Raw genomic sequence first — 13,535 nt, 5'->3', positions numbered from 1 at the left:
ATAGAAAATTAAATATTTCTTTTACAGTGAGGTAGAACTTGACTTTGAGGGGCCATGTGAGAATACAAGGAAAAAACGTGCAGACGATGAAGAGGCCTGTATATGTACAACCCTCCATGAACCTGTCTGTGGAAAAGATGGCAAAACCTATGGCAACAAGTGTATGATGGATTGCAAGTGAGTTTTTGTTCGGATTTTAAACTTTTGATAGCTTAGATTAATACTTAACAACTAAAGTTAATAAAATAACATGAAAGTATTGTGTTAAAAGGTCATTACTCTTTACTGGTTTGAAGGTTTTCCACGAAACTTGTAAATAGGTTGTGAGGGTTGTGAGGGTTCGTTAGAAAAAGTCACCGTCATAACAGCTGAATATTAATTCGGTAGTCTGTTACCTTGTCTAACTTCCTTCATATCTCGATTACCGGGAAATCGAATTTCACAGTAGATACATGAATATAAAATTGTTCGTGGAGTACAGCTAAACCATGAGGGAGACTGTATGGCGGAGCGCGAGTGTGTTTGTACAATGAAGTATTGACCAGAGTCAAACGTACAGCAACATGTGTGAAATGGAATGCGCGTTAGTTTTTACTTATTTTTTCTCTGTACTCCTTTTACTCCCTTTAACAAATTAAAAAAAGTCACAGAATAAAACAAACAGTGTGTTACTATTAAGTTACTATTCAATATTGAAAAGGAAAAATCAATATGAAAAATAATATTGAATTTCAATTCGAAAACAAATCTGTTTAAAAAAGGTAAGAATTACCAGCGAATAGTATGTGTTTCAATGACGGAAGACTGCCACGGGTGGAAATCTGTTTATAATTATGGTAACCAAAAAAAAAAAGAAAAAAAAGAAAAAAAAAGATTATATATTTCTTTTACAGTGAGGTAGAACTTGACTTTGAGGGGCCATGTGAGAATACAAGGAAAAAGCGCGGCGTAGATAAAGAAATTTGCGCATGTACATTCCTCTACGAACCTGTCTGTGGAAAAGATGGCAAAACCTATGGCAACAAGTGTATGATGGATTGCGAGTTAGTTTGTATTTAGAAGTTTACTTCCAATAATGCGATTCGATTGATTACAAATGAATACATGCATATTAGCTAAAGCAAGAATACTTTCTTTAAAATTTCACCCTTTCGGGACATCAGCTTAGGATGTTTGTTTTCAGTTTGATTGCATGACTGTTATTTTGAACTCTATTTATAAAGTGTTTCTGAAGACATCAATTTGAAATTTTGATGGTATTTTTTTCAGTGGAGTACAACTTAACCATGAGGGAGAATGTAAGGAGCCCGAATGTGTTTGTACAATGGAGTATTGGCCAGTGTGTGGGAAGAATGGTGATACTTATGGAAACATGTGCGAAATGAAATGCGCGTAAGTTGATTTTTTGTGCTACACTAGAGAAATAAAAAGGGAGGAAGATCTGTTACTATGTTTATGTAAATATGTTTGCAAAGCAATAAATGAGGTAAATTCCAGCTGTTACATTATATTACAAATGAAGTCGTTACACGGGTTCAGTCGGATTAAATGCTGGATTTATATAAATAAAATGTACGGCTACAAGTCTCACAATTATTATTTCTAAATTTTAATATTGTGTTTAATATTATCAATAAAATGTCATTTTTGACTGTTTCTCACCTTGCATAAGGGGTGAAACAGTTTTGATTGTTGTCCTCTGCAATGAATTGTTTCTTGCTCAACAGAGGTACTCAGAAAGACGTCAACAGGCGTCTCTTCGGTACCGGGACGATAGTTTTGACTGCTCACGAAAAACCGTGTACGAAGTAGGCCCTAGGCCCTATTCTAAGACAAACTCATTATTACAACTTTTGTTATACTGCAAAATTGAAATAAGACCAGTTAAAAAATAAACATTGTTTTTTTCAGAGGTATCGAGCTTGACTTTGAAGGACCATGCGAGGATACACGCAGAAAGCGTTCATTCTTCGAATACGAAGATTGTCATTGTCCGAAGATTTACCTCCCTGTCTGCGGTTCCGATGACGTCACTTATCCAAGTCAGTGCGTGCGAAAGTGCGCGTAAGTTATAAAATAAATACTATTTTAGTTTGAATTGTTACCTTATGTTTAATGTGGTGTTAATAATCAAGCGATGTTTCCATGTAACAGTTAAATACACATTAAAATCTAAAAAACAATGATCTATTACTCTGATGAAACGGCAGTAATGGCGTTACGTCATTTATCCGAATAAAACCTGAACGCAGCATACTAAACTGAAAATCCTTTTGTGTATTAATGGCAACCCCTGACTAAATATATTAAAACGTTAAAGTTACTATGTTTCTTCAGATAAAACGTGACGTTGAAACATTTGACACGTTGAATAGTATCAAATAATCTCATATAATTAGCTTGAAGATAATCAGCTTGAAGTGTGCGGATCTCTTTATTTATAGGCATATATCCCAAAATCAAGCACACAAACCTACACAATTCATTCCACTATATTATAAGTCATTTTAGTATGATTAGTACTTAAGAAACAATATATCCCAAAACAGTGATTTGTCGTTTAGATGCGTATTATTATATCACTTGGGCGCATATAATTACTTCGCATTTAAACTCCTAACAAAATCTCAGATTGGGCTGACAAATGGCTAGTCACATTCAACCCATCTAAATCAGAAACAATGGTAATTTCAAGAAAAACATCAAAACCTTTCCATCCACCTCTTCTTATGCACAATCATCCAATAGCCTCTGTTACTTCCCATAAACACCTTGGCGTTCACTTATCTGAAGATGGTTCTTGGCACACGCATATCACCTATATTACAGAAAAGGCATGGAAACGCATCTATATTATGCGCAAATTAAAATTTCAACTTGATAGGAAATCTTTGGAAATAATATATCTTTCTTTTATAAGACCACTTCTTGAATACGCTGATGTTATCTTTTCAAACTGCACTCAGTATGAGAAACAAGAACTCGACAAAATACAGAATGAAGCATCCCGAATTGTATCTGGAACTACTCAGCTAGTATCTTTTCGTGAACTTCATAAAGAAGTTCCTTGGGAATCTCTCGAAACCCGGAGACGAAACCATAAACTCATATTATTGTACAAAATGAAAAATGGCCTTTCTCCTGGCTACCTTTCAGCTTTAGTTCCTCCATCTGTTGGTGAAGTAACTCGATACAACCTACGCAATGTTGATGATATACAAGGTATACGTACTCGGACTTCTCTTTACTACAACTCCTTTCTACCATCTGCTCTAAGAGAATGGAATAGTTTACCGTCAGAAATACAGAATTCACCAACCTTGTCTTCCTTTAAATCACAGCTAACACGAAACACCAGTACATGTCCAAAACACTCCACATTGGTGCACGGAAATGGCAAATTTATCATGCCCGTCTGCGTACTGAGTGTAGCTCTCTGAACCAACATCTCTACAAGAAAAACATCTATCCTTCACCCCTTTGTCAGTGCGGAAGCATTGAGAGCAATCATCATTTCTTCTTTGAATGTCCAGGTTACAACGATATCCGTAGAAGACTCCTTCAAACAACCTCCAGCTTCTGCACTGTCACTCTGCACACTCTTCTGTACGGTGACCAGAATCTTAGCGATGACATCAATAACAGTATATTCCTAGCAGTTCAAAACTACATTAGGGAAAGTAAACGTTTTCCATGAGCTTAACTACATTAAGAAACTTTCCATTTTGCTCCAAACCTTCATCAATCCAAACCAAACCTCATACATTTATTTCTGTTTCCTCTCATTTCTATTGGACGCCTTTTACTTCACTATTTATATTATTATTTGTTTATGCAGATCTTATTATCGGAAGGAATCTTCTTAATATGCATAAAATTTCTTTCATTTTTTAATGTTATAATTACTAATTACAATAAACTTCTATTTTCTAATCTCGATTTTTTTTCAAAACATTGTCCTAACTTGATACTAATGTTTCATGTCATTTTTTCGATTCAATGCATATCAAATAAATTTTTGTTCCATAACACATTTCAAACAAACTGCCAAATTTACTGTAAGTTATCCCATATAGGAGAAGACCTTTATAAGCATAGCTTTCGGATCTAATCCTTTTTCAGCATGTATGATAACAATATTGTAAATTGTAAATTGTAATATGCACATATGTTTGAAATAAAATATGTTTAAACTAACAATGATTTTATCCACACGCAAATCACTGTTTGAGATATAATCGTATAAACGTTATCAAGGATTCTAAGTATATTCTTGAAAAATCAGAGTTTAATGAAATTCTACATTTTAGAAAAATATTGACCCAAACGTGCAGAACTACCTTAGAGTACAGTACAAATCTGATTTCCCCAAAGTTTTGCCTTTAATAGTGAAAACCAAATTAAAACATTAATAGTTTACTGTTTCCAAGTAATGAACCGTTCAATTAAATTTAATAAATGTAAATAAAATCGTTAAAAAACAGATGATTTCGTTTTAGAGGTGTAGACTTGAAGAGTTTTGGAAAGTGCAAAGAGGGCGAGGATGACGACACAAGTAACTCTGCACAGTCAAGAAGAAGGCGCGATGATGAAGACAAGTCTGTCGACAACACAACGGACTCAGCCGAACAGGCCAAGGAAACAACCGAAGAAACAACTGAAAAGCCGTGTCCTTGTCCAAAGATCTACATTCCAATGTGTGGCAAAGATGGAGTAACTTACCCGAACAGATGTACTATGGCTTGCAAGTATGTGATATTAATTCAGATTTCCAATATACATTACAAATACACCACTTTTATAAGACTATGAACTTAAAAATTACTTGACGAATAGATTTTATCTCAAAAGACGCAAGTAAAGCTTTAGTTAATAAGTTCTACAAACACATTGTCAGGGAAAACCCAAATTCATTTGCATAACTAGACTCTAATGCCGAAAGGTTTGTCCAGTTAAATAACATACAATTTTAATGATCCATTTTCATTTCTTTACAGAGATGTTGAGTTCGCTTATTTTGGACAATGCTGAAAAGCCATGAGTTTTGGATGTCTTGGAGGGGAAGAATAATTGTATTAAATTGTTTTCATTGAAATAATGATTATAAAATATATAAAGACTGGAACTTGTTGTTTTCATGTTATGTTTGTAATCATTTACTAATAAAGTAACGGAAATACTACCAGTATATTATAAAAAATTATTTAGGCCCCATCAAAGTAAAAAGTTGTTCATCGGATTTGTCAGCTAGTACATAACTACCATGAAAACATACTATGTACACAGGTCGATTATAAATGTATCATGATAGTACGCATTTGAAAATGTGGAAAGTTACTTCCCCTTACGCAGTTTACATCATTTGCCAAAATGAGTTATGGTTACAACACACATCTTTATTCTACATAAAATTGACATATTTCCAGTGGCTGCAGCACACCCCAGGACCCATTTTAAATGTCTCTAACTTACATTTTCTTCAAGAATATTGTCAGTGCTGAATAAAATCATGCTTGGTGCAAGAAAAATATTATCAGTCAAACAAACTGTAAAAGCAGCTAAAACTGAGACCCCAAATTGTAGTGGTGGTGTATGAACTAAGCAGGGTCTTTCAAAAATGAACATTTTGAGTGACCCAGAACTAAGTAACCATGACAAATTCTGTTATGATATTATTTTATTATGAAAATGCTACCTACATGTCAAGCATAGATCTGTCATGTGATTGCAGCAAAAAGGCAAAGAAAATAAGGAAAATAGAAAAAAAAATACTGAGGACTATTTGAATCCGCCATTACCATTCTTTTTTCGCGCCATTTTCCTATGTAGTGTCTGTATACCTATATTTCATATTCATGTTTCATGCACAAGTTAAAGGATTACACAGTGTAAAGTTTCAAATATTTCTCCTGCTCCGAATGATAACGACCTTCCAATGTCCAGCTTTGTGTTGGTAAGGGCAGCATTGGTAATACATCGAGTGTACTGGTTGGGAACAAGTAGCCGGACACAATTTCATATTTCGGCTCCATTATTTCCTCAAAAAAGATTTGACATAAATGAAACCCACATTGCAAAAACTTCAGCTCCTTCCGCATCCGATGTTGTAATCAGCATCGCGTTATGGGTTCCATAGGGCCTCGAATGGGGTCACAATAAGAAGTTATTTTCCCCGTGAGATAAACCAGTAGCCGGACAAATATTTTGACTATGTTTTGCTGTTACTGTGATATCGAAATATGTATTTAAACTATTTTACACATTTCTTTATCATTAATCTCTCCAAAAATGCACACGAAACATAACCCGACGTTCTACAGCAGCTACGAAAGAAACAGAAGCTGACTATAAAAAGCTCGAATTTCGTCTAACACGAATTCTTGACCATTCCAATAGATATAGAATAAAATTAGTGCAAAAATCGACAGCCCTGCATTTTATGTAACTGTTACGTGAAATTAAAAGTAGCAGAGTTTATCAGCAGACAATCAATATGCAGTTTAATTATTTCTTCCCCTCTTGATCCCTCGACAAGTGTAAACTATTGCGCATGCGCAATGTTATCTTCATCCCCCTTTAAGACAGATAGTTGTTTTGTAAACATAGGTGAGGTATCATCATAAAACTTAACATTATACAGCCTTATGATATAATGGTTTGTTGTAGACACGAAGAACAAACATCTAAATGATCTAAATGAAACAATTACGTGAATAACAACGAAATAAAGCAGTTATTACATGTGTCCGGAAACTGGTCCTGTCCGGATACTGTTGCCCAACCAGTACAATGATAATTATTCTAAAATTGTATTTGTTAAAAACAGGCGTTGCACTTTTCGTCTTAGGCAATATTCCTTAAATACACACGTTATAAACTGAGACACATTTTAAATAGAAACGTAAGTTCAAATTTTTGAGGAAAAGCTTCAAGGCCAGTGACGTCAAACGTTTACAAGTGTAATTATATTGTGGCCTTTTTGAAATAGGTATTGTAGTACTCAAAACGCCGTGCTTTTGAAGGCTATCACAGACACAAGAATTAATTTTGTTGAATAGAAGTATGTCATGCACATATGTACAAACTTGATCAAATTCGCGTGGCTTTTAACGTCCATTGATGGTCCGCGAGGTCTATATTGAACTAATCTTAAGTATTGTTTTTGTACTAGTTTTGTAGAGCTTTTGTGTAACTTTTCCATTGCAAAATGTCAAGATGAAATACTTTACAAGTTTAATACTTATGTTACAATTTTAGCATTTTAAAGGCGTACGCTAGAATTCCCTGTATATGAGATGGGCGAAAATTTTCCCAATAACAGAATTTCTTTAAACTTTGGATATTGAAGGACAATCATCTAAGAAACAAAAAAATGCAATAAAAATCATAGGTCACCGGATTCGAAAAAGAGTTATCTGCCCTTGAAAACGTCATTTTTGGGGGAAATGCCGTTTTCAAGGGCAGATAACGCTTTTTCGATACCGGTGACCTATGATTTTTATTGCATTTTTTTGTTTCTTAGATGATTGTCCTTCAATATCCAAAGTTTGAAGAAATTCTGTTATTGGGAAAATTTTCGCACCAAATTCTAGCATACGTCCTTAATCATGTGTTTATCCCCATGCTTACATGTATTGACACCTTTTTTCAAGCAAAACGTGAATTCAGTTTTGGGGTAGAATAATCAGATAATCAAGCAAAGAAACACAGTTTAAATTGCTGTGCGAACTAGAATACTGAGATGGATGGTCAAAATGTTCCAGGAAAAGTTTTGTCGTGTTGCAAATGTCGGTATCACGTGTAAGCAGCATTAAATAAGCTGTGAAAAATATTGTTAATGGAAACACTCTCGAGACTCCATGCCCATAAACATTCTTTCTATTCTAAGCTGCTTTCATTTTCACAACTGTTTTTGTTACATTTTATATCGAGTTTCATAAAAATCCGACTATAAAGTGTTTACTATAGTACAAAGCAAGAGCTGTTGGAGGACAGCAACGCTCGATTGTCAACTGAATGAACATAAAAGTCGGATTGTAAAAATGCAAAACAGGGTTACGGACCCTATACAATGCATATCAGCTCATGACAGTGGACAAGTGTGTGAGATTTCAATCCATTCACGTCAGTGGGAACTGAGATGCCAGCTTACATACAACAAGAGGACCATGATGGTCCTGAATCGCTCACCTGTTCCCACATGAACAAGTTTTGAGTATGATGTCGTTTTTTTCTATTATTTGACATAGTGACCAAGTTTTTGAGCTCATGTGACCCAGTTTTAAACTTGACCTAGATATCATCAAGATAAAAATTCTGACCAATTTTTATGAAGATCCATTGAAAAATATGGCCTCTAGAGAGGTCACAAGGTTTTTCTATTATTTGACCTATTGACCTAGTTCTCGAAGGTACGTGACCCTGTTTTGAACTTGACCTAGATATCATCAAGTTGAACATTCTCACTAATTTTCATGAAGATCTCATGAAAAATATGGCCTCTAGAGAGGTCACAAGGTTTTTCTATTTTTATACCTACTGGCCTAGTTTTTAACCGCACGTAACCCAGTTTCAAAACTAACCTAGATATCATCAAGGTGAACATTCAGACCAATTTTCATGAAGATCCATTGAAAAATATGGCCTCTAGAGAGGTCAAAAGATTTTTTAAATTTTAGACCTACTGACCTAGTTTTTGACCGCAGTTGACCCAGTTTCAAACTTGACCTAGACATCATCAAGATGAACATTCAGACCAATTTTCATACAGATCCCATGAAAAGTATGGCCTCTAGAGAGGTCACAAGGTTTTTCTATTATTTGACCTACTGACCTAGTTTTTGAGGGCACGTGACCCAGTTTCGAACTTGACCTAGATATCATCAAGGTAAACATTCTGACCAATATTCATGAAGATCCATTCAAGGGTATGGCCTCTAGAGAGGTCACATGGTTTTTCTATTTTAAGACCTACTGGCCTAGTTTTTGATCGCAGTTGACCCAGTTTTAAACCTGACCTATATATCATCAAGATAAACATTCAGACCAATTTCATACAGATCCCATGAAAAATATGGCCTATAGAGAGGTCAAAACGTTTTTTCATTATTTGACCTACTGACCTACTTTTTGACGGCACGTGACCCACTTTCAAATCTGATCTAGATATCATCAAGATGAACATTCTGACCAATTTTTATGAAGATCCATTCACAAGTATGGCCTCTAGAGAGGTCACAAGGGTTTTCTATTTTTAGACCTACTGACCTAGTTTTTGACTGCACAATACCCATTTTCGAACTTGATCTAGATATCATCAAGATAAGCATTGAGACCAACTTTCATACAGATCCCATGAAAAATATGGCCTTTAGAGAGGTCACAAGGTTTTTCTATTATTTGACCTACTGACCTAGTTTTTGACGGCAGGTAACCCACTTTCAAAGTTGACCTAGATATCATCATGGTAAATATTCTGACCAAGTTTCATGAAGATCTTTTGAAGTATATGGCCTCTAGAGAGGTCACAACGTTTTTCTATTTTTAGACCTACTGACCTAGTTTTTGACCGCACGTGACCCAGTTTCGAACTTGACCTAGATATCATCAAGATGAACATTCTGACCAATTTTCATAAAGACCCCATAAAAATGTGACCTCTAGAGTGGTCACAAGCAAACGTTTACACACGGACGAACGCACGCACGGACGGACGGACGACGGATGACGGACGCTGCGCGATCAAAAAAGCTCACCTTGTCACTTTGTGACAGGTGAGCTAAAAACTTAACCAAAAACTGCTAACACGAAAAAAGGGCACAATTTTGTAAATATGTCAAGTAGAGTTATTGAACTTGTGTATTGCATGTCAGATCATGACAGTGAACAAGTCTGTGAAGTTTCAATCCATTCCTATAAGTGAGCACTGAGATACCAGCTTACATATAAAAACTTAACCTAAACATTCTAAGACGAAAAAGGGAATACGTTTGTAAAAAAGCAAAATAAAGTTATTGAACTTGTACAATATAAGTCAGTTTATCACAGTGAATAAGTGTGTGAAGTTTCAATTCATTCCCACAAGTGGTTACTGAGATACCAGCTTTCATACAAAAACATAACCAAAAACTGCTAAGTCGAAAAGGAGCATAATTTTGTAAAAATGCCAATTAGAGTTATGGAACTTGTGCACAGCATATCGGATCATGACAGTGAAAATGTGTGTGAAGTTTCAATTCATTCCCTTACGTGGGTACTGAGATACCAGCTTACATACAAAAACTGAACCAAAAATTTCTAAGTCGAAAACGGGGCAAAATTTTGTAAAAAGCAAAATAGAGTTATGGAACATGTGCAGTGTATGTCAGTTTATCACACTGAATAAGTGTGTGAAGTTTCAATCCATTTCCACAAGTGGTTGCTGAGATACCAGCTTACATACAAAAACTGAACCAAAAATTTCTAAGTCGAAAACGGGGCATAATTTTGTAAAAAGCAAAACTAGAGTTATGGAACATGTGCAATGTATGTCAGTTTATCACAGTAAATAACTGTGTGAAGTTTCAATCCATTTCCACAAGTGGTTGCTGAGATACCAGCTTACATACAAAAACTGAACCAAATCGGGACTCCGAAGTCTGCGCACGGATCAGTCCAAAAGCTCTACCAATTCTTTGAATAGTCGAGCTTAAAATCTAACACATTGTGAGTAATTGTTATCAAAATTTTCAGCAAACTAAATAGTTTGAAGTTTTTCTGAATAGTTTTCACGACTAAATGAAAACATAACATAGAATCATTCAACATTGTCATATTTTATTTATACGAAATTGAAACAATGAGAGAATATAACTCCTTTGAACACCAATACTGTTATCTGAATTTGCTCAACTATTAAGAAATTCTGTCAACACTAGGTTTGAATCCCACTTTCAACATTTAAGATCTGAGACTTGTATCCAATCTATGTTTAATAAAAGACCACTTAATTATTTTACATAGAGCGCCAAATTCTGCTTCTCTCTGGAGCACTTCTGGAACATATTGAAAGCGGCATCCAAATATCGAGATACATGTTGAACAGGGGTAATTTCTGTCCTTTGCATTCACTAGAACACAAACACACATTCTTAATTTCCATGTCCCATAGTATGCTCTAACCCAGTAGAACACAGCTATACACAACAAACACCAACAGAAACAGAAGACACATAATTCTGTCGAACACGAGAACTACTTGGTACCACTCAGTCCTCACATTTCTCCGAGATTCTGCTATCACACTCCGTACAACAAGCACGTTCACTTGCTTCAATATCTCATCAACGTCTCTTTCCAGTTTATTCCCGTCGTGTTTACCATCAGCAGAATTTGTAACTGTCTGTTTGTCAATGCTTTTAAAGGAAATTGTTTCTGTGTCATCTAAGGGATGGTAGCTGTCTTCATTCACACACACTATCTTCTTCAGCGTCTTCAAAAACAGCTTCAAGAAATATATAAATTATTATATCAATACTTAGTAATTTTGTTATCATTAATTTCAATTTATTTATTTACTGATTTGTTATTTATTTATCTATTCAGTTATATATTTCAGTCCAGTGCGAAGGACTTATGAGTTTACATGAATGTTAGAAATCGCTTTTCTTTTCTTCAAACAGCTGACTTTGGTTAAATAACATGATTTAAATGTAATATGTTTAAATCGAAAAGTCAACAATATTTACACAGGCTTTAAAGAAGGAATATAACACACCTGTCTGATTATTCCAGGGACCTTTCGTTTTCTTGGACCCCTATTTTGTGTATTTATAGCCCAGATGGACAGTACCATAGATATAGCAAACCATATCATCGTCAGGCAGTAATATTGCACTGAAAAAAAATTCGAGGTAGTGAAAATATAAAGTGAGCTATATTTCTTATTTGCATGATGAAACAAGAGCTGTCTCCATAGGATGACATATGCCCCCGATGGCACTTTGAATGAGTAGTTATGGCCGATGTTAGAGTTTAGGACCTTTGACCTACGGAGCTGGGTCTTGCGCGCGACACGTCGTCTTACTGTGCCACACATTCATGCGTAGTTATTTTAAAATCCATGCATGAATGACAAAGATATGGACCGGACACGCCCATCAATGCACTATCATGAAAAATGACCTTTAACGTATAAGTGTGACCTTGACCTTTGAGCTACAGACCTGGGTCTTGTGGCGACATGTCGTCTTACTGTGGTACACATTCATGCCAAGTTATTTGAAAACCCATCCATGGTTGACAAAGATATGGACCGGACACGCCATCAATGCACTATCCTTTAATGTCTAAGTGTGACCTTGACCTTTGAGCTACGGACCTGGTCTTGCGGGCGACATGTCTTATGTGTAACAAATTCAACAATTTTTTAAACACCCGCTTTAGACAAAGATATGACCACACGCCCATCATTCAATCCTTATGTTTTGCTTGACCTTTGGCTACGGACCTGGTCGTGCGACGACAGTCCTTACTGTGTACACATTCATGCAAGTTATTTGAAAAATCCATCCATCGATGAAATAAATGGACCGACAGTGCCCATCAATGCACTATCCTTTATGTCTAATTGACTTGACTTTGAGCACGGACCTGTCTTCGCGCGACACGTCGTCTTATGTGGTACACATTCATGCCAAGTTATTTGAAATCCATCCATCGATGACAAAGATATGACCGGACCGAAATTGCGACAGATGACAGACCGCGATGCAGACGGACAGACGTTCAAAAACTATATCTCCTGGCTAAATCTATCTTTACCTGAATTAAAATTATTTAAGTGGACAAAAGAAAATACTTTAAAAACTATGATAAAATTTATTTCACATTTCGCGAGTCTGAAAGTAAAAATCCTATTCCCGTAAAACCAAATAAACCTATTACTTAGGTTACAAGATAAACAATACAGCCTCATACAGCGTCGCCCCCGACAGAAATGAATATGTAATGATATTTGATATAGTCTATTTGTACAATTTATAAAAAAAAACCCTTTTAAATGAATAGCATGATAGTCAATATTACTTTACCTAAATAAGGTAGATTAGGATGAGCTTCCGGCAGAAAGTTCTGAATCATAGCAATAAGGACTACAATTCCTAACATCAATGTAGACCCTGAAATAAGATATTTACAATATTTTAGAATATTTCTTACTTATAGTGCAAACGTCGAACTGCAACAATGAAAGTGAAAAAGTTTAAAGATCTTAGAACAGAGAGAACATAGAGCGAAATCTCTTTATCCCCCGCGATAACTAAACTCACTTAGGAATCGATGAAGACGCTTTATCCGCTGCCATGCCGCGGATAGACATATTACTTGCATTTAATAAACTGTAGGAGGAATGGACTACACAAGGTACAAATGTTGTAGTACAAGCAGCACATCAATGTATAGCTTTCGGCAGATGATCTGCGACAGCGCAATATGGTCTTAATAGACAAGATTTGTCAAAGTGATATGGTACTCTATCAGAAGGTAAAAGTACGTCA

At 35.5% G+C, this 13,535-nt stretch overlaps 2 protein-coding genes across 4 annotated transcripts in view; one reads left to right on the top strand and one right to left on the bottom strand.

Moving 5' to 3' along the window:
- Positions 1-4,812, top strand: part of LOC123553024 (serine protease inhibitor dipetalogastin-like) — a 47,998-nt gene extending 43,186 nt beyond the window's left edge. The window contains exons 9-13 of the mRNA XM_053542295.1: positions 28-177; positions 894-1,043; positions 1,270-1,392; positions 1,912-2,064; positions 4,500-4,812. Coding sequence (XP_053398270.1) covers positions 28-177; positions 894-1,043; positions 1,270-1,392; positions 1,912-2,064; positions 4,500-4,812 — 889 coding nt within the window. The remainder of the gene's footprint in view (positions 1-27; positions 178-893; positions 1,044-1,269; positions 1,393-1,911; positions 2,065-4,499) is intronic.
- Positions 4,813-10,795: 5,983 nt separating this feature from the next.
- The window catches only part of LOC123552281 (neuronal acetylcholine receptor subunit beta-3-like), a 33,362-nt gene continuing 30,622 nt past the window's right edge, over positions 10,796-13,535 (bottom strand). For all 3 annotated transcript variants that reach the window (XM_045341812.2, XM_045341813.2, XM_045341814.2), the window contains exons 7-9: positions 13,071-13,157; positions 11,756-11,874; positions 10,796-11,482 (exon numbers count right to left, since the gene is read on the bottom strand). In XM_045341812.2, the coding sequence (XP_045197747.2) occupies positions 11,156-11,482; positions 11,756-11,874; positions 13,071-13,157 (533 nt within the window). In that variant the 3' untranslated portion in view covers positions 10,796-11,155. The remainder of the gene's footprint in view (positions 11,483-11,755; positions 11,875-13,070; positions 13,158-13,535) is intronic.

The sequence above is a fragment of the Mercenaria mercenaria genome, chromosome 4 (genome assembly GCF_021730395.1).
Source record: "Mercenaria mercenaria strain notata chromosome 4, MADL_Memer_1, whole genome shotgun sequence".
NCBI lineage: Eukaryota > Metazoa > Mollusca > Bivalvia > Venerida > Veneridae > Mercenaria > Mercenaria mercenaria.
This window is presented reverse-complemented; position numbering and strand designations above follow the sequence as displayed.